This window comes from Tigriopus californicus, chromosome 5, assembly GCF_007210705.1.
Source record: "Tigriopus californicus strain San Diego chromosome 5, Tcal_SD_v2.1, whole genome shotgun sequence".
Classification (NCBI taxonomy): domain Eukaryota; kingdom Metazoa; phylum Arthropoda; class Copepoda; order Harpacticoida; family Harpacticidae; genus Tigriopus; species Tigriopus californicus.
This window is the reverse complement of record NC_081444.1, coordinates 10,769,425-10,797,077: the sequence shown is the minus strand read 5'-3', so window position 1 is coordinate 10,797,077 and position 27,653 is coordinate 10,769,425. Positions and strand designations below refer to the sequence as shown.

The 27,653-nt window shown below is 43.2% G+C and overlaps 1 protein-coding gene and 1 long non-coding RNA gene across 3 annotated transcripts; one reads left to right on the top strand and one right to left on the bottom strand.

Annotated features, from left to right (window-relative positions):
- LOC131881060 (monocarboxylate transporter 2-like) lies at nt 1-27,653 on the bottom strand. Of its 2 annotated transcripts, XM_059227819.1 has the most exons (9): nt 27,262-27,653; nt 10,792-11,533; nt 9,345-9,664; nt 8,365-8,496; nt 2,969-3,154; nt 2,017-2,164; nt 1,645-1,936; nt 1,195-1,576; nt 1-1,111 (listed from the first exon to the last, which is right to left on the bottom strand). In XM_059227819.1, exons 2-9 carry the CDS (start codon nt 11,127-11,129, stop codon nt 303-305), a joined length of 2,607 nt encoding a protein of 868 aa, XP_059083802.1. In that variant the 5' UTR covers nt 11,130-11,533; nt 27,262-27,653; the 3' UTR covers nt 1-302. The 2 variants fall into 2 exon arrangements, with proteins under 2 accessions (XP_059083802.1, XP_059083803.1); XM_059227820.1 differs by lacking the exon at nt 27,262-27,653 and having other exon boundaries at nt 10,792-11,656.
- LOC131881061 (uncharacterized) lies at nt 21,009-22,021 on the top strand. Its single transcript, XR_009373324.1, has 3 exons — nt 21,009-21,354; nt 21,443-21,604; nt 21,692-22,021. It is a non-coding gene; the product is annotated as an uncharacterized LOC131881061 (long non-coding RNA).

Sequence of the window (27,653 nt, the reverse complement as noted above, 5' to 3'; positions counted from 1 at the left end):
TTGATGATTGTATTTCGTTCGGGCATTGAATTTATAATGAGACACATAGTCACGCCCCTTCTTTTGTGGCCTTTTTGAGGACCATTGGGGAAAAAAAGTTACACGTCTTATATGAATTAAGGTCAAATTTGAACAAGTCATCACAGCTTTCGGGTTCTTTGGCGTTGGTTACTAGGAATTTCAAGACATTGATCTGCATCAATTTGTATACCATTGAATCAATAAGTATAAAGGCAGCTGAAGCCGAGGAAATGCGATCGTTTTTACATGAAACTAAATCGGCGGCTAAGTTTGGACATACTTTATACTGAATTTTCCTCAATTGTCGTGATTGGTCTTTTTGACTTGGAAGTGGTGGATGAAAAGATCCGCCCAAATCGAGACTTCCTTCGGAATTGAGGAATAGTCATCTTGGAAACGGACCCAGTTGATGAGCTACTCGACCCCTTGTCATCTCCTTCACTCTCTTTGTATAAGTTTTGCTCAAATTCGCTCAACATGACACAATTTTCGACTTTGTTACAAGACGTAATGTTCTCCAGAAAGTCGAGCTCCTCAGCGAGAAAGTAGTTTTCCGGAATATCCATGTCGCCGATACCCTCTTCTTCAGAAATCAAGGTGAGCTCTGGCTTTGGCCGCAGAAGCACGAGTTCTTGGTTATCGCTATTTCCATTCACGTTCACGGGATACAACACACCGTCGTCGTACTTGTGGCCCGGGAAAGAACGGTGCCTGTCCGACTTTCGGCTGCCCGTGGAGGCCGTAGAGAGAACGCCCATTCCTCCATCACTCAACTCGGGTGCTCCCATGGAATGAATGGATGGAATGTTGACAATGATCTGTCCATTGACCGATCCCATGGCTCCACCCGAGGCACTGTTACCCAACAGAACGAGGCTATTGCCGTTGCCGTAGGGGTGAGAGGGACATGACGAGGATGACATTCCAGTCGCCGTGGAACCGATGGACTTGGTGTGATGAAGTTGCCGTTTCTTTCGTCTGAGGTTCTTCTTGTGAACGTCCACCAAAACCAAGAGAAATGCACTCGATAATACTGATACGGTGCAGAAATATTGACCATAGCTCGGATCACCCAGTCGATTGATCAGAACTGAAAGGAGATTATGGTATTGTATACTGTTCAATGCTGATCAAATCATCTGGGGAACAATCCGTTAATGTGCCTCTACTCACTGGTTATAGGCATGCCAATCAAGTTAGGCAATGCCATGGCACATTGGGCAAAGCCCCAGGCTCGAGCAAAATTTCTAGCCCGAACCTTTTCAAATAGATACATCCGTAAGGAGTAAATGTAACCACCCAGACCAATGCCGTAGAGCCAAGCAAACAAAATGAATCCACTTGGGCCATCCACACCCTTAAGACTCAATGAAGCCAAGCCCACCATCACCAAGGCCGCTTGACACAAGTATTGGCGAGCTATTCGACACTCGGAAGAGTTGTTCACGATCACCATTCCAAAAGCCAACACGCCGAGTATCCAACCTCCACCCAAGTGAATGGGCATCTGTGTGATACTGGAACGATCGAGGCCTTGGTCCAAGGCTAATTTGGGCTAGAAAGACAGGTTATTGACTCGCAATCGGACAAGGTTACAGCTTTGGAACCCAAGCTTGTTCTCACCAATAAGAATAAGGGCGCATTGAGACCGACGAAGGCCACAAAAATGGATGAAAGAATAATTTGTATCGTTCGACTTTTCAGCGTGGTGAAGTCAAAGAATGGCAGTCGATCATCTTGTATTTTATTTTTCTCTTTGTCTTTGTTCTTTATCTTCCTCTTCTGGGTTTTCAAATGAAGGATAGCTCTTCGTTGGGGATGGTATAAAGAGGCTGAGCGGTAGAAAGTGCCCAAGAAGAACAGAACGAAGGATATCCCCGAAAGGCTTTGCAGGCCCAGGCGCCACCCAAACGTTCTAAATTAGAGAAAGATTCCCGGGCTGTTATCTGACATCTGGCACCAGGGGTATTATTGCATCACACTCGAATGACTTACGAGGTAGTATCGCTGATAAATAAGGACATGGCCAAGATTCCCAATCCTGATCCAGACACAAAAACAATCTCAACCAATTCCCGTTTGCGCTTGAAATACTGCCCGACCATGAGATTGGCTGCATCTCGTGTCATGCCAACACCGATTCCTGAAAACCAAAAATTTAACACCCAAATGTTATGGGACCTATCACATTGAATGAAAAAGCAGGTTGAAAGCCCATCTTCGCTTAACTAAAGAGATTCCAAACCAAATATTTGCTTTTTTATTATTTAATACCTTTTTTCAATTTAATGCTTCTTGATTTGGTCATTATAAGTGATGAACAATCTGACATGAAAGATAAGTGAACCAGTGAATAGGAGTGACCGAAGCATCATCATTTGAAGGATATTTGTCTAAATGTTCAGCTACGTCTTTTGGAAATATCTTTTGATTCTGAGATTTGTGACAAAAATACCCAAACTGTTGACTTTTGTTTAAAATAACCTTAAGGTTTGTGTTATTTCTGTGAATTGGGCTCACCAACGAATAAATGAAATTGGAACGTGGCGTAAGAGCGTAAGCATTGTGCACTTTATTACATGAACGGCTAAAAGGAATTTCTAGCCTCATACTTACCTTCCCTGACTAAGTTTATTAACGACTAAGACATAGTAATATGATTTTTAGACAAATAGACAAACCCATTGGGCAACACTTTTTAAATTTGTCTTGCCGCTGGGCAGACAAAATGCCTCATTTTGGCAAAGAATTGGAATGAATCAAAATGTAAAACTAAATAAATAGCATAAATGGTCATGGTTCATTGTTGAACAATCAATTGCTTGATTCAGAGCTTCCATATCTCATTTAAAAAAATCGTTTTTACTTCATTATTCGTTTTTATTTTCATTTTCTATTTGCTTCTTAGGATCGAAGATCAGTCAAATATTTTGGAAAACCTACTCACCTACAATCAAGCCAAAGCTCAGAAAGAGCTGATGATACTGACTGGCAAAAGAAGAGAACAGACAACCCAAAGCGGTCACCAATCCCCCAATGACAGCCGTTAAACGGGTGGATTTCCTCAGACAAACGCCAATCGTCAAGGGCGACCAAAATAAGGCCACGGACACGGACATGGTTCCCAAGAACGCTGAAAAGCAATTCAAGACGTCGTTTATCATTCCATATTGAGGGTAGACCCGGTCGATCGAAGAGCCAACCAATGTTGATAAAGGATCCAATGACATTATGTTCCATAATGATCAAAGTTCTACATTAGCCCAGATCTGAACCAAGTTGGCTCCTATTTCAAACCTACAAATAGATTGGGGCCCATTGGCCCAAGATCCCAATCAAAGCCAAGCTAAACTAAGAAGAGGAAAGAGAAAGAAAAGGGGTCTTTGCTTTGATATATGCGACCCATTTCCAATTTTGAGTTTGGTTGACCTTCGACATGGTCTAAAATTTCCCGGCCAATGTTCCATCCCTCTCTTTCAGCTCCTCTAATATTGACCTTTAGGGGTTCTCTTTCTTATCCTGTCCATATAAGTTTCGGTGTGAGTGAGGCCTTTCCCAAGCGAGATGACCTTTTATTGAGAACAATATTTCAAAAGATTCGCACGGCCTTGAAGCCGGCCACGAACAACAGGAAACCTTTTAACCTCTGTCCACTAATGAAAACGATCCCCATTCCGCGAAGGGCCATAAAAACTTTCTTTTGTGCTTCTAAGATGAACTAGATTCTACATACGTACGTGCGGTACGCATTGAGCTCAAGTCGGAATCGACCATGACGGACTGCTTCTTGCTCAGTTGGTGCGGTGAAATCAACGACGTATTTTAAAACTGACATGATAATGGGACAACCATCCAACCCAATCCTTCTCCGCTCGTGTGGTCTGGCCCAAGCGTCTCTATTCATATCACACATACTCATCTTTATGGCCCGTCAATTCCCGGCTCCTTTTGAACCTCTTGACCCCTTTGATGAGCCTGATGATGAACCATTGTAATTTTGCCTGATTCTTGCCAAAGCTAGCCATTGTACTATTGAGTGTTGATGCAGGCAACATTCACCCAACGAAGGGGAATCTTTTGTGCCGATGAGTTACGCCAAGCTCGAATATCTTGTTAAGATTGATTTCCTGGGGATGGAAGGCCAGAATTGTATTTTGAGCATATGCACATGCATATTGATGGCTTGACCCCCAGTTGTAACGAGCTGACGAAGGCATTGACAATTGTCGACTGCTATCTGTGGCATTAGAGACAAGAATCTAAAACGCCGACACAATCAGTTAGTGCTGTTGATATACTACAAATACTGATTACTTCAGACTATTGGACGCGGGAAATTTGTGTGGAGGAATGGAGTCTTTGTTTTTCCTTCCTCAAAGTAGATCGGCGCACCGTTTTCACCTCGAGCAAAGCAAGCCGCCTGGGCTCTCGAGAATCCTGAATGTAAAGTATGTGTGAGACCATTCTATTATACTTCTTAAGAAGCGGGCAATTGTTTTGGTTATGCTTGGCTAGGTATAATGACTTCGAGACATCATTGCCGGGTTTCCTCGCCCACTGTAAGTACACACATTGTCTATTTTGAAACTCGGGTAGTAAAGTGTTTATTGTCAGACAGAGCGATTAAGATGGATACTTGTCTATTGGGCGGAATAAGAAGTAATGGAAAACAAAAGCCCAAAGAGGTGGAAAGTGGGCTCGAGAAATTCATGGGGATTTTGGACCGGGAGCAAACCCGTTTTGGTCAAATTCTAAAGCGATTATCAACGTCATTCTCGTCTTTCCAGCGGCGGAAAATTTGCAGACTGAGCAATTTTCACTTCAACCATTGCCATGATCCGTTTTCCTCCAACTGCAACGGCAATTAGCCTTAGTCTTTCAAGGCGACAGTGTATATCTTCCGGCCTAATTACCCAAGCCATGCAACGACTGCAAGTGCACACACATCACTCATCTCTCGCCTTTTCCATGAATGGTCCTTTTCGAAAGTGCGACTAAATCTGTAATCGTCGAATGCGGGAGGCTCTGTTGTCTTTACTCAATCCGCGTCAAAATATCACTCTTCATGGTCGTATGTGAGTGTACATTATATGTGCGGGCTGATAGAAGGCGACTCATTTCTTTGATTAAAATCATGCCCTTGTCAGTCGTTTAAATACTGTAGACGAAGTGAGAGCCGCCCATTCAGAAAAGACATCCAAGGAAGCGAAAACGAAAATATTTATTTTTCCCTCATCCCGCCCGAGACTCAGGATCTCGAGTATGATGATGATGATGACCTTTCTCAATGAATCGCCGAGCGTTTTCTGCGAAGACCAACAGAACACCAAGTTTTAGTATTCATGAAAAAAAACTAAACATTTTGGTGGGATGACACAACACTTTCACCTTCTTCAATGTCCTACTATATTTCTTCGTGGCTTCGATCATAACAAGGGAACTCCCCTCTCCTCATCCTTGATAAGGTTGTGGTCCCAATGTTCTATCAAGATGATCCTCTGCCGATTATCCCGAGGACGATCTCCTCGAAATTGGGAGATAGACTTGTGTAATTAAATTGAAATTCCACTGAGCATCTGTTGTTGCGGTGGGGTGAAGGTTGTCAAATTGCTCAACAAGCTTGGCAGGTATTTAAGTGTGATTTGTAAATGTGCACACGCACGTCGTCGTAAAGCCTTGCCTCAATCTTGCGTTGTTGGTACGGGTCTCTTTTGTTAGGTGTAATGTATGACATTCGTGCATGTCTCTGTAAATGGCAATCAAGTGAATTTATGGAGACAGTTCGAGTGATTGTCCTGTCTTTGTAGTACGCAAGTTATAAGCTGTTCCTCTTGCCAGACCTCTAATTTTCGCTAGTTTACAACACACCTTTTAAGTGGGATTCCGGCCGGAAAGTTCATGGCAAAGAAACAAGTTTGATCAATTTACGCACATATATCTCCTTGAAGATTCGAGATCAACTCAAGATATTTGCACTAATTTAAAGGATTTTGGTTGGCCGTCAACTTGACGAATGTCGCATCTTATTGTTTAACATGTTTTGGGAATTGATTGCTGGCCACTCGACAAATTGTATGTTGACCATTGAACAGCCGCAAAAGTGCAAAAAGCTGTTAGGTCGATTAAAGTGACGGCAAAAAAACTCGTGAAAAACACGCCTTTCCCCTTGTTTTGACACTCATAAAAATTGACTTCTCCGAACATATCCGACAACGCTAGGACATTCAAGAGTAACGAAAATGACCGAATTTGAGATCGTTTTTCTCTCTCTCTCGTGCACGTTTGGAAGAGTTTTATGGCTAAAAAGAAGTACTTTTTTTATCGATCGTCATAAATGTGAGCGGTCTCGAAAAGGTTCGCACCTTATAAATCGACTTGAGAAAAAGCCGCCCTCTTCACTTATTTAGAGACTCCTCCTGTAAACTCCACTCAGAGCGTAAACAAGAACAATAAAAATCCCTTTAATTCCGCTAGCCATTTTCAAACCGGAATTTTGAAGAGCCGTCTTGATGCATCTGAAGTGAGGTAGTAGATCCACAAGAGTGATGGCTAAAAAGTCTCGCATGATTCCCCAGGATGCATCGGTAGCCAAATTTGATCTGATCCCAATCTTGGCTTGGCTCAACATGAAGAGAGCTAACACGAATACGTGAACGTGGCAACACTCCAGCTGACAAATAGGTTGTCAAATACGATTTTGGCACGAAATCATAGATTCGAACACCTGACTAGATCGAGTTCGATTTCTGCGTAAATGGGCGATGCAGAGATGCCAGAGGCAACCAAGATTAGCTGGAACTCCGACTGGGGCTCCTCAGTTCCTCAATTCTTGTGAAGTAGATCAATCTGTGAACACCAGATGACTGAGTGCGGAGCTAAGAAACGGGATTACTAACCTCTAGGAGGCAAAAAATCGATGGTTTTTGCCGCTTTAAGAAAACAGGGAGCCGTCCGTAGGTACGCACAGGGCAAGTAAAGTTATTGAGACGGGTTTGCCACGGGAAAAGTTTTCAGCCCTCTTGATTTTATGGCATCTCATTCTCGATTTGGGGCACTCCAATTGATATAAAAAGTGGGAGCATATCTGAAAACAAGGCACCCCTTCATCGGCCCCTGAATCAGATGGGGATCAAACTTGGATCTGGATTCGTTTCCGATCAGACCAAACAAACAGTCTGACTGGGTTTGAATTCGGATTTGCTTATTTTGTCCAAAGAATCAGGACCTGGATCGGAGGAGCACACAAAGAAACAAAACTACGGATAAGTCCAGGATGGACATTTGTTTCCTGAATCCCGGATGATCCGTTCGTTTGTTGTTTTGGGGATTGCCGATGCTTTGAATGAAGGACCGACATCATGTTCACTTGAAGTCGGCTTACGGCTTTAGAATTGAGATGCTCAACGTCAAGTCAGCCAGTAAGCATCGACGTCTGCCTTGATCTTTGTTCCATTTCTGTCGACACGAATATTAATGAACACTTAAGAGCTATTTCCCCTCGTTTCCCAGTCACCATGCGCCACTTTGCATTTTGTTCCCTTTCAGAGATCTATTTTGTGAGAACCGTTGGAACAAGTGCCATGTCCATTATTACGAAGCTCAGATACCATGACTTCAAAAACATTTGATATTAATATTTCGATTTTCATCCGCTAATATCAAATGTTAGCATACTAGGTTGTTTGAAATACAGGGCGGTTTTACCTGGTGGTACTTAAATGAAACTTAGCAGAAAAGAAGTGGAACTTTCTATTTCTTCGGTGCTTAAGAACATTTGTTTGCGCATCTTTGCTCCGAGGATGTTTTCTAAATTTCAAAGAGTACCATTCAACGCAAATGGTATTCCATTTTCGTTCTACAAGTATGTTGTTTTAATCGATATTTCTGTTAACATGAAAAAAAGGATTGAGACATATCATCGCTTGCTAGCCTATTAAATAATATAAAATAATGATCGGCCACATTTTCATTGCTAGGTTATTCGTGCCAGTCAATTGGGCGGTGTTTCTCTATCAGTGCCCTCTAACTCATTTCCAACTCTAACTTATCATTCTGAGGCGTACAAGAGCCTACAAAAGTAAACTAGAGGATGATGAACACTTGAAAAACTCAAATTCGAGAACTCGTATTGACAGGAGCAATAACTCAGTGAGTGAGAGATAGTAAACGGAAGAAAAAATGCACTTGGAACTGAACAGCACGCCCACCCACCCACCCATCCAACTTGGAAATGGGAAGCGTTTACGACATGTCATCACGACGTGTCAAAAGACAGTTGTTGAGGAGGATGTGAGGCGCATGAAAACGAGGCATAAAAGTGCGCCCGTCTAAAAGTGAACTTACCTGATTCCACCTCCTTATCCTCTCCCCATCGTTTCAGTATGACAATGAATAGGATTCCAAAAGACATGTGCAGCCCATGACTGATCATTTGAACGATAAAGGCCACGAATACTATGACATATCCCCATCCTCCTGAAACACGAGCAACATGAAAGCAATGATATTTGGGTTATAAAATAGTTGTCTTTCTTTTAAAATCTGTTTTCGTTTGTTTTAGCTTGTTTTGATTTGTTTATAAATGAGTCAACCGAGTAATAAAAAGATCAATTTTGTCGATATGAATCAGCAAAAGTAATTATCTTTAGACGCGGAGCAAATATTTTTCTCTAAATAAGCGGGTTCAAAGAAAGAACACTTTCAACATGTTCATTTTTCAACGAACATTCAGAAGGTCTCGAGCTTCTCATACGAAAAGCTCTCTTCACAAATAAATATTGTTCCAAGGAAATCCATCGCTTTCAATGCGATACCCGTTTCTCTGCTACATTGAGCAAATGATTCAACTTAACGTGAATGCCATTCTTGCTCCTGCAATAACTAAAACAGCCCCATTGGACATTAGACCCTCATATTGTACAGTAGGACTGCTAAAAATTGTTTACGACAAGAGGGTCCATTTTGCCCAATTTCTTTGTCGATCAGGGCATAATACAAAACTATCGAGAAAAGAGAAAAGTAAGCTTACTGGAAAGGAGAAGTTCTTTGTGTGCTTCGCTAAAACTGCTCCCGTTTTTTATTCCACGCCTTCTCAGCGTTAAAAGCAAATGTTTAAGGTAAAATCGAAGCAATGAAATCATGTGACACCAAGTCATTGATTGTTCATCATTGACACAAGAACTTTATGTGAACCTCATTGCTTTAAGATTGATTGATTGATCGATCGGTCGATTGATTGATCGATTGCTTGATTGACAAATTGATTGCCTGATTAGCCATCTTCTGTTGACCCGTTACTCTTTAGGACAATGAATTAAGAATACCTTCAGGGTAGTAATGCTGTCTAATTGTGGATTGTTTCAATTCCTCTTTTCTCTTTTTCCTGGTGTTGGTCGAGGTGCCTGACGGAATGGCAATGAGCTGCTCAAGAGGAATGGGGGCCGGGGGATTCTGGCTCTGATGGTTTTGTTCCGCAATGGGAACCGGGGGCGCTAATGGACCATCCAGACCATAATGCTCCAAATACCCGCTGTGCAGATCGTCGCCAAAGATGGCGCTGGGAGCGTCACTGGCGCCTTGACTTGGAGGTTCACTCCCCAGAATGCCACTGGGCTGCTCGCTGTTGAACCCAGAATCTTGTGCCCTGAAAAGATTCGATGCATAAATGACATTTAAAACCACCTTGGAATCCGGTTTGGCCCATGGCTATCATTTCGATTTGATGATCCACATATCTCATTTCAACACCCGTGCTAATGTGTGGCTGAGCTGAGGGGGGACCTTCTGCCACATCACCTCCAGCTACTGCCAATTTTCCTCTCTGTCGTTTAATTAAACCCAATTCTTGCTTCAGAGGTCTCTGATGCTTGTGCTGTTCACGAACAATTGCAAATGACCCGAATACATTGAGGTACGTCGTCTATTAGCAGGTGTTCTTAGTAGAACATGTTGCCCAAAGATAAATAGTAAGTGGTCCTTTCAAGCATCTCCTAGCCAACTCGCTAACCACCCATCTATCCATCCATCCATCCATCCATCCATCCATCTAACCATCTAACCAACCAACCGACCAACATCATACCACGAATCTATGGTACCGGGAATGAAAGCAGCTCATGTCAAAAGGTTGAGAGCAAATCAAAATGGTGATGGGAAAAGGAGGGGCGATAATGATGTCGACGTTGATGATCGGCGGATAAAAGAAATCTGATGATGGCTTTAATGACAGGAGTCGATAACACGGACATGACATTTCACTTTTGGCAATAGCCATTAAGAGCATGCAATGCATTTACCCGTGTACCCCGGGGGAGACGACAAGGAGGTCACACCATAACACTGAGCCTGTGTTGATATAAAGTGTACACACCTACGTACGCACATAATGCAATAACGTTACGAAGCGGACCTGCCGTGATTTGCAGTCCATATCTGTGTGTTGTTGGATATTGGAGAGTTTTCAATTGCGCAAGGGCTGAAGAGAGCTCTTCTGCTTTTCTTGACCAAGAGCGGTCATAATATTCTTTGAGGGATCACCGACCCATGACTATCCTGATGATGATAACCCATTCTGAGCCACGTCCATCCATTCATACCTACGCACAGTACTTCCTTACGGTACAATGGACGTACCTACTTCATGTGTGCATGCCTGCTCACTTTCTTGAGAATAGTTTGGACCGACCATGGCATTCTCAAGATCTTTTATAAACCCGTTGAAACTGATTCGTCCAATTTTCCAGTGTTCCAGTGATCCCTGATTGTACTTACCGTCCACCTACGAAGCTATCCGTTCGTTCCAGCTCCTTAAGTTTTTGGATCAAAGCTCGGAATTCGTCTTGCGGTAGGGACCGTGAACGCCTCAACCTGGTACCATCCTGACCATTCACGGCCGCGCCCGACGAGAGGGACTCCAAGGAAGGGAAATCATCGTCAATGGAAATCTTGTTGGAACCATGCTGCTTGACTTGTTCCAGTAAATGGTTCGTGGAGCTCATCGGAATCGGGACATGGGCGCACAAGCATTGAAGCACAGGCCCTTCTGTAGGCTTTTGTTGAGTGGGTCTGCCCAAAAAGATAGGGGGCCTAGAGGCCAACAAGGTGGTCATAATGCTCTATAATGACAGAGATCCTCAGATCCTCAGCAGGAGACAATGGGGCGGGTGGAGCTGGGTGAGCTTGGGATCTTTACATATGACGAGGAGAAACCAAGGGATTTGGATGGCTTTGGGAGGTGGTTGTGGCCGAAGGCTCCAAGATTAAGTATCATGTCGGTCAAGACTTGGCAGTGGCATGGGCCTCTTTTCAAAGAGAGACAAAGGCTTCAGTTATTGAAGTTGCGACCACCACATTGTGCAGCTCGGAATCGTTGGAGAAAAGGCCAGACATTCAGAAAGACACGCGAGTGGATGAGTTTCAATTTGCAAGATTGAACCTACGATTTACGTAATCGGGACACTCTGTCTTTCTCTCTCCTGCTCGCATGCTCCATGTTCTGAAGAAATCAGCCAACCTGAAATAGAGAGTGAGAGAAGGGATGTGATTCAGAGTTTCTTTGACGGTGCCATGTTCCGAGAAAGGCGTGGTAAAGTCTACCGAATATGTACATGTACTCCATGTTTTGGAAAGGATTGGAATATTGAGCCCCAGATCCAATTTGATGCGTTGCATGATGTTCGAGATGAGATGAAATTGGATGAACCATTAATCTGTGGTATCCAGTCATCCAACTATCCATATAATTGGAATTTCATCATCTTTCCGGGCCGAGATATTGGATGGATAGATTTTATGGAAGTCTCTCTCATCCATCTACAGCAGCCAAAACTTGGTTGGATCATTCGTTTGATGCCAGTAATCTGATTATATTGCGGCAAAAATGCCACCGTATCTATGAATTCTCTCAACTGATGTGCATTTTATCTCCTGTTCAGAGGCTACACTCATGCTGCACATTGTACTCTTGAGACCCGTTTCCACTGGCTAACCATGGAAATCACTAACAAAATCGCTACAGTAGAAAATATTGTTTCATAAAATCTTCTGATTGTTTTCTTTCAGTTTCGTTGCATGAAAAACAAGCTTCATTCACGAGCTCATGGTACATTTTTCTCGGCTGTGGCCTTTTGGGGGCCAATATTTGCCTCTCAGAGCAACATTACCAAAGTCAATTAACATGCGGTTAATTGGAAGTAGGTGATCAAGTGTTCTGAACAGATTTGCAAACTAGATTGCGCAAAAAATGAGCAAACACCTTTCGATCTACCGTTTACGGCTGAAAACTAATCATGCTGTCAACAAATCGCCGGCGATAAATTCCATCCACTTGCAACCCAGAATATCTGGCACATTAAAGCGGGTTGGACTGAATTCATGGGTGGATTTGCAGTGAGTCCTGTAGGGTCGTAATTCAAAGAGGACAAAATTAATGGAAGCTTTTGAGCCAATCAAATCGGGACCAGTTTCATTCATTCACTCGACTTCTCTTGCTCGTGATGAGTTCGAAAATCCTCGTTCAAACAAATGTCTTCCAGGAAGGCCGTCAAAGAATGAGAAACCAACCAATTATTTCGTTCTCACGAAGAGCTAGAAGTGTTTTCCAGCTTAGCACTCGGTTTTGGAACAAAAGGTAAAAGGACACATTTAGGCTATGTCAGGTGCGGCCATTCAGAATCAGCTGGAGAGGGGAAGAGGGTTTGGGAAATTGGCATCTCTTTTATGGAAAAGGTTACCTCTCGTTGAGGAGGCTATCTCGAGTGTGCAATTAAAACATCATTAGACTCTCTGCTGCTGCAAGTTAATGGAAAAAGTGTCAGTTTTCGCTCTTATCTAAATCTCCACCAACATCAGTGAGTGGCCATAGCTCCAGGGACACGTAATCAATTCCACCAAACGGATACTTGTCCACTCCACCACTTAAACGGTCCAAGACTGTACTTCGATTCTGAACTAGTGACGAAATAGCCCCAAGGTTCACAAGAAGCATTCGTAGGAGACATCGCATAAGTTTTGGGCATCTCACTTGCCCACGGGCTAATGGAGCCATTCCCCAGGATCCCACAGGATGGTTAATTTAAGAATTCAAGTCCTCTAGTCACTCACTCAGTCTGGGCCGTTATTTTATTGGTACATCTTTGGCACTCGAAACATGCATTCCCACAACAAAGGGGAAGTTAATCTCCAAAAAGGGATAGTCTCTTCAGAGGAAGTAAATTAAGAAATAAGTTCTCTCTTAATAGGACAACAGCAGCTCTTTCGCTCTTTTTATTTCATTCGTTTTAGAATGGCTACCAACTATTTCCCGAACAATGGGCATTTTGAGGCAGCCTGATTGTTCAAAATCATTTGGAAAAAGAACACGAAGACGGGCCAAATGAGACGTATGGCACCAGTTTTAGACCATCTGTCTTGCTTGAAGAAATGTCTATTTATGGTACTCGACTGCTATCTGTCTCATTAGGGTGCTAGTGCTCCCACTTATTAAGATATGCAACAAAAGATAAGACTTCCGGTTGATTGAATCGACCGAGAATAAGATCGTTTAGGAAACATAAATAATGTGTTGGCTACCTCTTGACCCGAAAATCAAGTGAGGCAATTGACACCCACAAATTCTCCGTTATCAACTTCAATCTGGCTAGGTATTGCCAATGGAACAAGGGAAAAAGTGACCAAACCAGAGATAGATTGCACTTTGTTAGCGCATCAATCCGAAGCAAATTAATTATTCGCCCAGGTGGTGTCAAAGTTAAGGACGTTAACAATCTAAGCATCGTTCTAGCTTTTAAGTAAATGTCCTTATGTTTTGAAACACACCATGAAGTGTGGACATCTTCCTGAACAAAACACTTTCCTTGTCTTCGTTGTAATTGTTTGCGACTGTCACTTAACCTAAAACTACGATAAGTCGAAAGCATGAATCATGAAATTTGTGTTTTCGAGTTGAAACACTCCTGGACTTCCAAAAGCACTTCGAATTCATCAGTGCAGGGTTTCTTGCTCGTTTCTCCAGTTTGTCTTAATGAAGATTTTCTTTTCTCAGATTTGGCCACACTCTTGACAGCGGGAGGTTCATTAAATGCTCAGTGGGATGCATGTTGCACGAAAAATCATTGGGAAAGCTTGCAAAAAAAACCATGCAAGGCTGCTTCCCGCCCAAGCATCCCAAGCGTCCCAAGCGTCCCAATTGTTCCTTCTTCCATCGTCCCCCGATTTGCCTGCCCACACTGTCTACGTACTTAAGAGCGTATGTGTGTATGTGCTTGTGTTCTATGCTTCGCCTTTGTACTGATCGACAAAAAACAAAGCGAACCCATGTTGTTCTCGCTGACTTGCCTCATTCTTTGGCCATGTTCTTACGTTGAACATCAGGCCCAAAACAAGAAGGTCTTTCTTCCTTCCTTCCTTCCTTCCATTTTTTGAGACAGATGGAGATGAAAGTTCCGGTCCAGACCGGTCGGAGAAACGTTGATTAGGAGAGAAGGCCTTGATTTATTAGGATAATTGGCATTAGCCTCACGTCCGAAAGTTTGCGACTCGCGACTCGAAAAGTCCATGTGAGACGCTGATTTGAATGCAAGCCGGTCCATTCATCAAACCCTTCCACACATCATACTCTTCGTCAATGTCTCAATTATTGCAGGCTGAGCAGCGGGCGTTTTTGTTTCTCACCTGCCTTGTTAGTCAAATCTGTTAATAAATGACTCGCATTTTCAAACTCATCACGCGGTGCGATGGACTTAACATTCAAGCAGGCTCTTCCTCGAGATTTTTCAAAGTGCGCCCAGGCACAACAGGCGTTCATGTTTGACCAATTATATTTCGATAATGCCCCTCAGAGAAGAATGGAATCTAGGCGCATCATTATCGCACAACTGATTGAAATACCTGTCCAACAGGATGTTCCAGGGCTGCATTTCGGCCCTTCAATTTACGAATGACAATGCGCAGTAAAATGCGTCACGCAAATCTTGGCAAAAGTCACGACTCGAGTTCTCCATTAAAGGAGTTATGCCCACTTCCAGTCATGACACCGGCTTTTCTCGGCAGATCGGACGTGACTCGAACACTCTTGAGGTAGGGGGCTGATATGACGATTATAATTCGCTATGTTGACGATATTTATCAGAAAAGAGATGTCTTTTCAACTGGGGAGGTCCTCTTGATTGACTTGATTCAAAAATCACGATTATTCGTCGAGCCTCTCGTTCCGTCCCAAGTTCACCTTTTGATTCCCTCCATGGCATGCCGAATAAAAGCCCATTGAAAATTGCTTGATGGCCTCGTTTAGGGTCTATCACGTACAATACTGTACAGTATGGTATATACCAATGACACCAAACCACCAAAGATGTTGAAGGCGAATTTGCATTCACCTTGACAAGTGCCGAGAATGAAGTCATTTTCTTGTAGTGAATCCACCACCGATGCCGATGGATAGCGCTCCGAGAAGTGCCTTTTGACAGTCCGTGAACAATATTCCATCCACATTGCATAAGACCGATCACTGGACGACGATAATGTATGCATGCAAGGAAACAAGAGGAATTCGTTCATTCACAAACATTTTGCATCTTTTCTCACTTTCTTCTTGGGGCAAATACGGTCCAGGAATGTATGATTATGATACCGAATGATTGCAATGTTCTCATTATTCTGAGAATCATTTAACAGCTGTCCAAAACCAGTCCAGACGTTGGGTGGGTTGGTTGAAAATTAGCATTTAAACAACTCCAAGAACCTGGATCCAGTTACTCTATCTAAATTGGCATCAGTGGGAGTTAAGTATTCGCGGAAATCAAGAACATTTTTTACACGGCCCAAGGAGACTTTGAGATAGAACCTTTTGCATTCGGGAGTCGAAAGAATTTATTATAATTGCACACAGTTGTTCTTAAAAGGTCTCCTCACTGCATTTGTGGGCAAGTTCTTGATTTGTTTGTGGTGGGGATCAAAATCGGGCGAGATTGAATGTGCCGCAAAGGTTTTCCTCTCATTCCTTCCTTAAATGGCACGCGAAGATAAGAAATCCTAGACGCAGAAAGCAACCATGCAGTATGTTTTCTTTCCAAATGGCTCTTACGCGCCATTTTGGCCTGGGTTGAAACAGCTCAGAATGAGATATTAGTCAGTCCGGGATCTGTTTGGCACTCATTGCATATTGATCCAGAATGACTCTGGGTGGTAACACAATAGTGATTGGATAAATATGACCAGTCTACCACGGGAATGGCTACAAATGTAGTGTACGTAAGGGCAAAGGATCGTCGTGAGCGATCGCACATTGGGCGACCTGTTACAGTAAGTGAACACGGGTAGAATCGTCAGAACCATCCCAAGCTCTAGTAAATGGCTCACTTTTATGCTACTTTTATGCCCCATTTCTCGTTCCCTGCGCTTGTTTGCCTCGTCGGAGAACAAAGCTTCATCAAAAGTGGGATTTCAAGCACGAGGTACGTACAAGCCCAACATCGATTAAGGCTCTCTGTGTTTCTCTCCGAATGTATCTTCGAGTCGAAGTATGTAAACGAGGAAAGCATGAGCAATTTCGACACCATAAATAGGCACATTTTCATGCAAGCCCAAGTACTGAATGTGCCATCAACAAGACAACTCCCAGCCACACTAGACTAGACCCTTGACAAAGGAGCATGGCACGAAGCACGATGAAGGAGAGACGACGGTAGTACTCAGAGTCAGTTTTGAGGGTGCCAAGTATCTCATTTCAATATGAAGCACAAGAAACGGAGCAATATTTCAGGGGTGGGGGCTCCTTCTAGAGGGAGGAGGAGGAGGAGGAGGATGCTATTGTTGCTATTGCTATTGTTGTTGTTGTTGTTGTTGTTGCTGTTGTTGCTGTTATTGGTGTTAGTGTCCGATCACATGGTTCCGTTTGTTCTTCTGTCTCTCTATTTTTCTTTTCCTCTCGATCGAGACTTGAGATTGAGCTCAAGCTCCATAAATCGAAAACGTCGTGTTAGGACTAAAGGAAAGGAGAAAACGAAGTGGAAGAAGCTTCGTACATAGTAGTAGTAGTAGTAGTAGTAGTAGTAGTAGTAGTAGTAGTAGTAGTAGTACCTAGGAGAGTGCAACCCTTGCCAGCTCAAACTCGAAGCCCAACCAGCCAGCCAGCTCCATGGCCATCTTATCTGAAACGGAGATTTCCACCTTGGATAAAATATGGTTCTTTTCGCACAATCTGAACTGAAGAAAAGCAAAAAGCCCGGTTTCGACGAACAATGGCAAGTGATGATTTACATCCTTCATTGGCTCCCAACGCATGGACTCATAGTGCCCCAATACGTATGTGCATGTCCACAACGCATTGAGGAGTTGTCCTGTTCGTCCCGTTCGAGTTGTTCCTTCTTATTCAGAATCAGGCACTCGGTGACGAGCTAACACTCAATCCATTGGAAACCCGTTGAACGAGTCAGGGCGAAGCGGTGCAAAAGATTCCGATGCATCGCCGTTCAATTTGACCGAGAGTAGTTCTCGCTTAGGGAGTTCAAAAGCCACTTTGACGAGGATGCACCCGTCGAAGGGACACAAGCGAAATGTGTATTTATGAGGTCATTGTCAGGTTGGGTTTTTGTTTCTGTTACATTCCCTTTCGCTCTCTGCTCTATGTACTGTATCGGGGTTCCATTTCCTCGGATAAGGTTGACAAACGAAAGTAATTGGACCAGATTCCACGAGCCAAGTCTTGGCACCCAACTAACGGTCTTTTAAAGGCTCAAACACGCGAGTAATGTGGCACATTTTTGTTTGGTTTCTGGCTTGTGGTCTCTCCTTTCCAACCAGACAAACATGAGAGTGCGACCAGCCTCTTGAGGCGCATTTTTTCTAGATTTCTGACACCTACAACACAAATTGCTGTACCTCCTAATTAGTCACATATTCTCGAGCCCCTTTCAAATGCGAAAACGCAAACCAAAAAGAGGGCCTGATTTCGACAGTTAAATCAACTGCAGTAAACAATCCGTTTTTACTTCCTTATATGCTCTGCATTGAATCAAAAGCACATTTCATTATACAGTACGTCCATTCTCAATTGTTTCTATAAATCTCCCCAGTCCCTTGACCTTTTTTTACATTTGTCCTTCCCTTTATTTTCATTGAAGCCCAAATTTTGTACAGGATGTGGGTAGCAATGGTGTTCTGATCTTATTTTCAAAAACTCGAGTCTGTCGTCGCAGGACTTGAGATTTTCCAAACTATTAGAGCCATGTTTAGAATATGGCAACCTTCTAAAAAAATACGATTTTGCTCTTAAGTACCTAATCGAAAGATTTGTCGAAGAAGATTGCGGTCGAAGGTTACAGCTCTGGAATAAGAAGTGATTGTTATGCAAGGAAGAACGCCAAAGTTACCATTCCGAATCGTTATTTCGTGCAAACCACTTGATAGAGCTCGACGAATTGACTCATTTAATTGATATCTACGGTTTAGTGTACTGCGACATAGGAAGGTGATTATTGAGTGTATCCCATTCATCTTCAGGACTGAGATCCAATCTCATTGACACGCACAGACAGATAAGACTAGAACTAAAGCAAAAGAATTGTCGTATTGAGAAATTCTCATCGAAATCGCTTCAAATCACTTTGATGGTAAAATATGTCAAAAATATGGAACGGACAGAGTGTCATCCTCAAAGCCCACACATTCTGTCGGGATTGCATAGTGTGTGCTCAAAAAATGTTCTCCCTGCTTTATTCTACGTCCAAAATTGTTGATGATTCAAGAACTCTTCAGGTCTTTTTTCACTAGCCTCAAGTTTGGTTGAAGAACCTCTCGACTCAATGGACTGGAAGCGATATCCTCGAGTGATTGAGAGTGCTTGTTGTTTGTTCCTTGGGCTGGGAAGAGGTGTTTAGTTCCATCGCTCAGAATTTTCTGGCACGTTCAATGGCATTAATTAGGTCGACGAGTGTCCACACGGGGAACCTTGAATCGTGCCAACCGCAGAAGCCGACTTAATTCTCTAATACAAATGCATTCAACGGGCCCATGAGGAAATTGATTTTGCCCTTCAAATACCCTGGAAGAAGGTGGGCGAAAGCCAGGATGAATGGGTGGATGGGTGGACGAACGAAGACGTACGAACGTCATTTTATGGAGATATCTCGTATGTGAAGCCCCAGCCCCACGACCAAGTATTTACTGGGCCATGGGTTGATTTGTTTTTTCACATTTTCCTGGCACTGAAGGGGGAAGAAGGGTAGACGTTAGTGAAGCTTTTTAAGGCGATCTCGTTGGCCGATCTCATCCTTGATGGTCAAGGAGAGGGTCTCCATTAAAATTCTTTGTTCGTCATTTCAGGCTGTCGCCAATCTTTTCCCTCTGGACTGACACGGGCGGGCGTAAGTACGTACGTATGAGCTGAAGATCACTTTTGACCAGACATTAGTAGGGTAATACTAACTTGGCTCTAGTCCTGAATACAACGCCGACATAACTTGACATGAAAGCGTCATCGAAGAATCATTTCACTGAGTCAGATTCCTAGTTTTGTTCAAATGACGGCAGAAGGAGGAGGAGGAGGACTAGGAGGGAGGACGAATTTCTTCATTTCCCAAGGTTTCTACCCAAAGCTATGTCTTGTCCCTCAAGCTCGTAAATGTGGGGGAATGAATTTTGAATTTGTAAATGAGACGCCAGTGCTTTGCTTGCTTGGACAGTCATAAAATATGTCTGGGCTTTTGTATTTGCTAAGTGGGTGAAAAGGCAAACCTCGTTTGGTCATGTCGTCGTTTCTTGCTCAATTTATCGTGCGCCTGGTCTATTTTTTTTACTTTTTGATGAGATTGATCTTGCATGAAGATAAAATAAAGAGAAATCTTAAAGGGCCTTCTCCTCCATGTTGATGCACAACGCCAGAGCCCTGTTATAAAACTGTGACCGACATGCATCCATCTATTGATCAAGACACCTTTTCTTGATCGAAAAAATGGCTTCAGTTTCGGAAGATCCAATGCCAAGATATCATTTTATTCCGACGAACCCTCCAACTATTGACGGGATTCTAGTTGTCAATGACGAACTGACCAAGAGGTTCAAGATCCTTGGTCAGGGTGCTACTCAGTTGAATGGTTGAGACTAGAGGTGGATGGCAATCCCATTGCAGAGTGCTCATACGTATGTTTGCTGTTTATCCTTTCATGTCATTCCGCATGATCACGCAGAGATAGTGAGATGAGATGACTAGGCCGTGAATCAAGTACGGAGGCCTGATCAAATTACTTGAAAGGCAATGATAAACGGCTTAGACGGGACATTTATTTTCAAAGTGGGACGCCTGTGACCAATGTGTTTTATGCGAATATTCCTGTCATTTCTCATTGTGGCAAGTGCAACCATCAGCTACTAATTTCAAGGAGGCCCTTGGGTCTTCAAAGAACGTGCAGCAGCAGAAGCTTAACTAATTGCTTCATTGATTGCATCTGACAGATATGCATGAATGGTCAATTTCTGGCGTTTTCAAATTGGGACGCCGGATAGAAACCTGCCTTGTCAAAGGTGACCACGAGATGGCCGGCCACTAGTAGTAGATGGTATCGTGTTTCAATTAGGTTTTATAGTCATATTTAAAGACCGTTTGAAAGCATGTTTTCAGAGATAAATCAGGGTCCTACTATTGTGAATCAGCTCCCTTGAAGATTGACCTATGTACGTATACAATAGAGAGTGGTAGATCCTTGACGCAATAGTGAATATGCACGCCACTAAATTGCCATAAAGCCCTTAAAAGGACATCTCTCACTTGTCAGTACTCAAGAAAGCCTATCTCAACAATGGTCAAAATCCACCTTCCGTCAATAAAGCGAGGGGAGCCTCTCTCTCACTCTCACACACACGTACATTGCTAATGAACCGAATGGTCACCTAACATCTTTGTGCACAAACTCTATCTACACTGCTAGCAAGGTTGTTGTCATTTGAACAGATCCATGCAGCGAGTGACACGCTAGATAATCTGTTCTGCCAGTGTCAAAATATGCCTTTAATGTGGTCGCAGAAGTTCTTCGAAAATTCAAAACAGGTTGAGACTCCTGCCCGTGTCCAACTGTCCATGGCATGGTTGGGCACCTTAATCAGGGGATAAGCATTGGTCAAGATCTCGATTGTCCAACTTCCTATGGCGACGGCGAGTACTTTAGATGTCATGATTACTGCCAACACTTTCTACGCCAAGACAACTTATACATTTTAAAAGAACCAGTCTGAAGATTTATTATTTGCACGACTTCACAAGCCAACCAGGATTTGAATCTCCTTTGCCTCGGTCTCCAGAGGTTATCCAACGACACCACCACGAACTCCACCACCACCAGGGTAATGTTTTGATAGGGACCTTTTCCCTATTGAGATTAAGCCCAAAGACAACTAACTGGGTTCTACTATCATGTTTCTTTGCTTTGAGGACATTTTGGCTGGCCTGCTCACCTTCGCGAAAGAGATAGTACCACTCGTCAATCAATCAAAGCGCAAGAATGAAGCTCTCGATGATAAGAGCTTCTTGGCCAATGAATTGTTCGGTCACTGTCTTGAATATACGGCCATCATTTCTGCACTAATGAGTTCGGTGAGTTCGTAAAGAATTTGACGATTGGCCGACCAATGTGTCGCTCTTAGGACTCCAATGGTATGTAGGTGGCTACTTTCGCTTCAGGTATGGCTGATCAAAGTTGAAGTTGAAGTTGATGAGAAATGAATCTACGGGCCCAAGATTCCTATTCTCGTTAATAACACCGAATGTTGCGGGTGAGGGCGTGAGTGAATTGGAAGCACATTATCTGATGCATAAAATGGCGGGATTTTTTTGGCCTACAACGCATATGACGAATATCAAGGATATTTGGGTCTCTTCCTTGCAACCTAAATGTTCGTAATTTCCTGATACTTCCTACAATACCAAACATGCTGAGGAGTGTTTCATGGTGCATTACTCGAGCCCCATTGAATTAATACAATGATAATGTCGTCGTCAAATGAGTTTCATATCCCAAAGAAACTAAAGTCAAAAAGGTCAAGGCAAGGCTCTGGCCCAACTCCATCACAAATAACGAACAATGGAGTACCGACAAACTATTTGCCATTGTTTATTTCTTTAAGGTTTGAATTATCCACAACCACCATTTTAGCCACGAATTAAGATCTGACCACACAACGATGACAATTCCCTTTTTGACAATAATGAAGAAAGGGTTGCAAATATATTTTCAACTTTATGCAGCCATGGCAGTTGTGTACAGGTTTGTCATTCGAACGAAATGATTCTCAAAAGAAATTGGTAATGCCGAACTTGAGGCATCTTGAAATTATCAATATGCATTCACCACTCTTGGTGTGCACGAGGACCCGGATTTGATTGTAAATCAAGTCTATCAAATGACCTGGAATGCTTAATAGTTTAGAAATTGCAATGGAGCTCACGGGTCTCTCTAGATCCTGTATGTGGTGTGTCAAGAAGTCATTTCAAATGAGACGCTTTAAACCCGTTCGTTTTCAGTACATACATATAGTCTACTCCCTCGTAGTACTAGACGAGGAACACCAGCATTAAGCTAGAGCTGTAGGTCTAAAATACCAGGCCAAACTTCCTTGATCCAATTTCTCCGATACGTATCTGTAACACAAGATCAGGTTCAAGCACTTGTTCGTTTTCCAGCGAGCTCTAGAATAAGTTCAATGCAGAACTTGCTCATTGAAAAGCAAAAACGAAATATCTTGACGATCTATCGAGGGCCAGTCAACCGATCCATCGATCCACGGACAAACGACGGCGCTGAAGAGTGGATGATGGTTTTATAAATGCCTCATCATCAAGCCATGATCTCATGGTCTTGTCCCTATCAATCACTGGATCTTATAGGACTCAATGAGTTTGCACGAAGTTAATCTGGATCATGTAGTTCCTTTTTCTAACGCGAACTCTATACCTCCATTCGAACCGGTTGGTTTGGCACACACCATGTGTGATTGGGCTAACCGCTTATTGAGAGGGGGGGGAGAGAGAGAAGCGGGAACATAAAAACGGGCGCACCTAAGGAGCACACCGCCGCAGAATCGGCTGCTTGGATGCCATACTGCTCTGCTCCTTGAATGCTTGCTTGGACCGACGCTTTGACGCCGATCAAGCTTCCAACTGCAAGAGGCGTGTCATTCATTTGAAGGGATGTAGATACAGAGAGTTGGCGAGGCTAATTCCGGGACATTTAGCAAAATTCTTTTTCACGCAGTACCCGCAGTACCAAGAATATGGAATGGCATTGATAACTAGCATACTNACGTTTAAAAAAGAGAAAGAATTTCAATCACGAAAAAAAACATGCATTGTGTACTCGTGTGCTCGTACCTTACGACAGTAGAGAGTAAAACCGTGTGCCATGACTGAAGGAAGACTAAACAGGATGTGGAGGGTCGCCCAAATAAACATGGCGTTATGTACACAAAGCCGAAAAAAAAATCAGAGGCAATTTCATTGGAAAATGCTCGTCGGCTCTTGATACACTCAGACGACCTTTGAAGCATTATCTTTTTATGTGCCTGGCTAGTCTACCATAAAGCCAGAGGGAACACAGATCTGCTCGGTGTCTCTTCTCTTTATCAGATTACATTTCTGACACCATGTTAGTATCTCGGCACATGTCATTAAATATTCAGCCATGATATAGCTTGTCCTCGTGCAACTCTGGAGATATTGGACATTGGAAAATTTGCCGCAAGTTCAGGATCATTTTCCTGATCAGTGGATCCGTTCAACGTTCAGTATTCCTGGGCGGAGGGACGAAATCTTAAGAACGGGATGGATGATGCCACGAGTAAATAATGGACTCCAAACTTGCCAATTTCAAACATGAGAGTTCGCTACGTGGTGAGCAACCATGCAGAAGAGGGACGACGTTCAATGAAAATGTGCCTGATAAATCATTGGAACTCAATAGGATTGGTGTTGGCCTGTGCTAGGCTTTGATTTAATGAGTCAATTTGGCCTTACCGTGAGCTCATGTCACCTTTTGGCACACGAAGAGATTCACAAAACGGGGGAAAAAATCTGCTTAAACTTGCATCAGGACTTGGCAGTCTTACAAAGACGATTTTCAAAACTTGGTTGCCCTTTTTGAATGCATCTACAAGTCGCCTGAGACTTGGAGCATGCAAAGTTCTGCATATTTTCATGACTTTCCATCTTCCCGCGAGGGTCAACTCCTCACATTTTCGAGGAATTTGAAGTGAGAGCTGCAAAGCCTCTGCTGTACCGTACATCCCGCGAGGGTCAACTCCTCACATTTTCGAGGAATTTGAAGTGAGAGCTGCAAAGCCTGACCAGGGAAAATCAATCCGTCGTGAATACAAACATCTAGATGCTCTTAACTTTTTAAGAGCAGACACCAACAAGTCAAACTTCCGCCTTGTCGCACGGAAGTTTACCCATGTGCCCACACCATCTTACACATCTAAGTGTCGTACATCACTACTTCGAGGAATTCCTTTGGTCTGGGATGTTAGGAAGTCTTCATTGAAGTCAGGGAAGAAGACAAAGCAATCGGACAAGAGAACGTCTGGTCTGTCCCTTTTTATTACTGGGCCATTCATTTGAATTGAAGAGAAGAACGTAGACTATTCAACTAATGTCTCTTTTTATAAGCACACACTCATACACACACATATGTACTCATTGGTATTTGGGTGTCCAGACTCTTTGAGAATCACCAAAATGGGGCAATCACCTCGTCCCTCTTCTACTCCTCCTTTTCCTCCACCTTCGTGCTTGTTCGACATCAAACACTTCTATTGAAAAGAAAACCCTTTCTGGTGTTTTTATTGCCTCAATCAACAATGAAAGATATATCGAAGGTCAGACTCTTTTGAATAGGTCTTCAAAGTGAGCAGACAGACGTTTCCAGCCTAATTGAAAATAAGGAACACTCCCTTCCGTTCGTTGGCTATGTTTCAAATTGGGATACGCATTAATCCAGCCGATTGAAGCCTCCCTGAAGGTGATTGAGCCAATTCCCTGGTTTGCGCCCGGTTGTTCGTTTATTTGCAACCAATGCGAGTCCTCCACTGGGATGGTCAGTTCAATGCCAGGGCTTCAAGTTTCCAACGCCTTCAAAGCTCACAGATAAGACACCTTGACAAATAAGGGCTCATTATTTCATTGGTTGAATCAATTAATCAATTCCATTTGAGCAAGACGCAAACAGCTTGAGTCCTGACTTCGGTGAAGTTTCCGGCGCTATAACAACAACAACAACAACAACGATAGCCAGCAACAAGCAGCAGCCCGGGAGTGCTGTGTAGAGTATGTGTGTTCAGTATTGGGCTGGGTACCCTATGTATGGGGTCGGCAGAATCATGTCTAAGTAAAGATCTTTGCAATTGATCTATGATTTATTGTCCACGAGGCGATATTGAAAAATACGCCCATTCCTAATTGATCGGCCAAGATCACTCAGGTCGGGATGAGATTGGATCCGAGAGACTCCTCTCTGTTTCAGGTGGACTTGAAAGGGGGTCATTAACTAAAAATGTGGCCAATCCTCAATAAAAGAATAAACAAAATGGAGAAAGAAACCACCTTTGCGGAAGGGTATGAAGTGTGTGAGTACTAAATGGGACTTGCCAGGGCACTGTACACACTGTACGTAGTTACAGAGTCATTTAAGGCCCCAAAACTTCCCAGACACCCCAAGAAGAAGCACCAAAAGCCAAGAAAAACTTGAGGAGGAACCCAGATTGTAACGAGATTTGCCCGGTCTTTTTTCTTTATTCAAATTACTTCTTTGAATGGAACCGAAGGGAATGGTCCAGGAACTTTTCCAACGGATACGCATCTCAATGAAAAAAAAACTTTTCCTCGACAGAGGTTGTCCCTCACACGAACGTATATACACGTACTATTCGTACAATACATATATGCATACGTACGAGCGTATGTACGTGTACTTACGAACTCGGACTCCATGGTGCCGGGGCAAGCACGAGCATTAACTATCCTCATATGTAATCTACATCCCTCTCTATCAGTTTGGAGCTTTGATTCCTCTAAAAGGAGAAATAATCTTCCAAATTTTTGAAGATCATGTTGAAATTGAGAGAATTAGCTTGACGGACCTCTTAGCGGTTAAAATTCATCCGGTTTGCTCGGTCAATGGTCAGACTATGAAATCCCTCGAGGATTTTGAAGCCCATTTTCTTGCAGCCATCCCAGGTATTTTAATGCATTACCTTAATGTAAATGTGTTGTGCATGATCATTAAAAACAAGTACTAACTAAGAAGGTGAGTGGGCCTAGTAGGAGCCCCCCTTTAACTTGTCCCTGAAAGGAGATCATTCTCACCCTGATGGGCAGTCCTCTAATTTATGAATGCATCATTTTTACGGTCTGTTTGTTTTATCTGCAAACTACTAACCCAATTAAGACCGTATCTTGATCCATTCGCGTTCTGACCACAGCCTGGAACTAGAGATCTTTGCCCCAGCAAACGGTGCGGGTACGTGCCTTTCTTGAGACCCAGAACTACTTTGGAATAGCCCTCTGCTTTTCAAGGGCCCGGGGCAGCCTTATTGGCACGCAAGTGCATTGGACAGTTTCCGGATTTTCCTTGTCGTATCATTCATTTTGGAGGTTTGAAGTGAGGCTGTTGGATTGAAATTATGAGACAATGTCCCAAGAAGGCAGGAGGCATGCTCATGACCAACCATCACCGTGAACTGACTGACTAGCCAGAATGTGGAGCTTCCACTTGCTTAGATGGCGCATTAAAAGGAGTTCAGTGGCAGTAGTAGCCTCTTGAGGAGAAATCAAGCACTTTCCTGAACTGCGGTTCTCAGACGAAGAGCGAGAAGCAATAGCAGGAGTTCGTTCGAAATCGGTTGGTTTTGCAGGATGGAAACTAGTTTCGTGTTTACTGGACTTTGAACGGCCACTAAAAGCATTTCAAGCCAAATAGAGATAAAACCCAGGGGTTTTGCATACTACACCATTAGGCTACCAAACGCACATTCAAAGTGGGCAATCCACCTAACACTCAAGACATTGGATTAAAAGCTTGATTCTCAGCCCGATCATCATCTCAATTTCGTGCACTTGTAGGTACGAATTGTTGGTAGCCCTTTGGTCCCAGCTCCTAAAACAGGGAATCCCAAATGGTATCCCAAATTTTTTAGGTCAATTCAATCGTCAGCCATTACAAAAATATGGTGCTAGAAGAGCTCGTGCAGTAATGAGCTTACCTATCATGCATCTTTCATGGTTGTGCTCGGCATATTCCAAGGGCACCTTTGAAGGGGGATTGAGGTTAAATCAATAAAGTCTCATTCCAGGCTGGAAAAACGTCAAAACAACTCGCCCTTCACAGGTACACGAAACACTTTTTCTATCGTCACGAGTCAAATCGAGCACGCTCAGGGGACAGCACACGATGTGGACGACAGATTAAATGATTCCAAATTGTTTAAGATATATGTGGGTGTCTTTGTCTCCAGAGATGGAGCAATCAAATTCAGTTCTTGATCCACTTTGGGTCTTTTTCTCCCCTTTTTTACATAATCCGGATTGACTTGCTTGTCTAGCTCGTTGGCCTATTCACAAGCCTCTAAAGTAGTGCTTTGCACGAGATTTCACA

Excerpts from the sequence above, each read along its gene's own strand:
- LOC131881060 (XM_059227819.1), bottom strand. The coding sequence starts at position 11,129 with ATGACCACCTTGTTGGCCTCTAGGCCCCCTATCTTTTTGGGCAGACCC. Across the intron at positions 3,155-8,364 it reads GGATAAGGAGGTGGAATCAG|CGTTCTTGGGAACCATGTCC; the intron begins GTAAGTTCACTT and ends ATTGCTTTTCAG. Across the intron at positions 1,577-1,644 it reads ATGCGCCCTTATTCTTATTG|CCCAAATTAGCCTTGGACCA; the intron begins GTGAGAACAAGC and ends CTGTCTTTCTAG.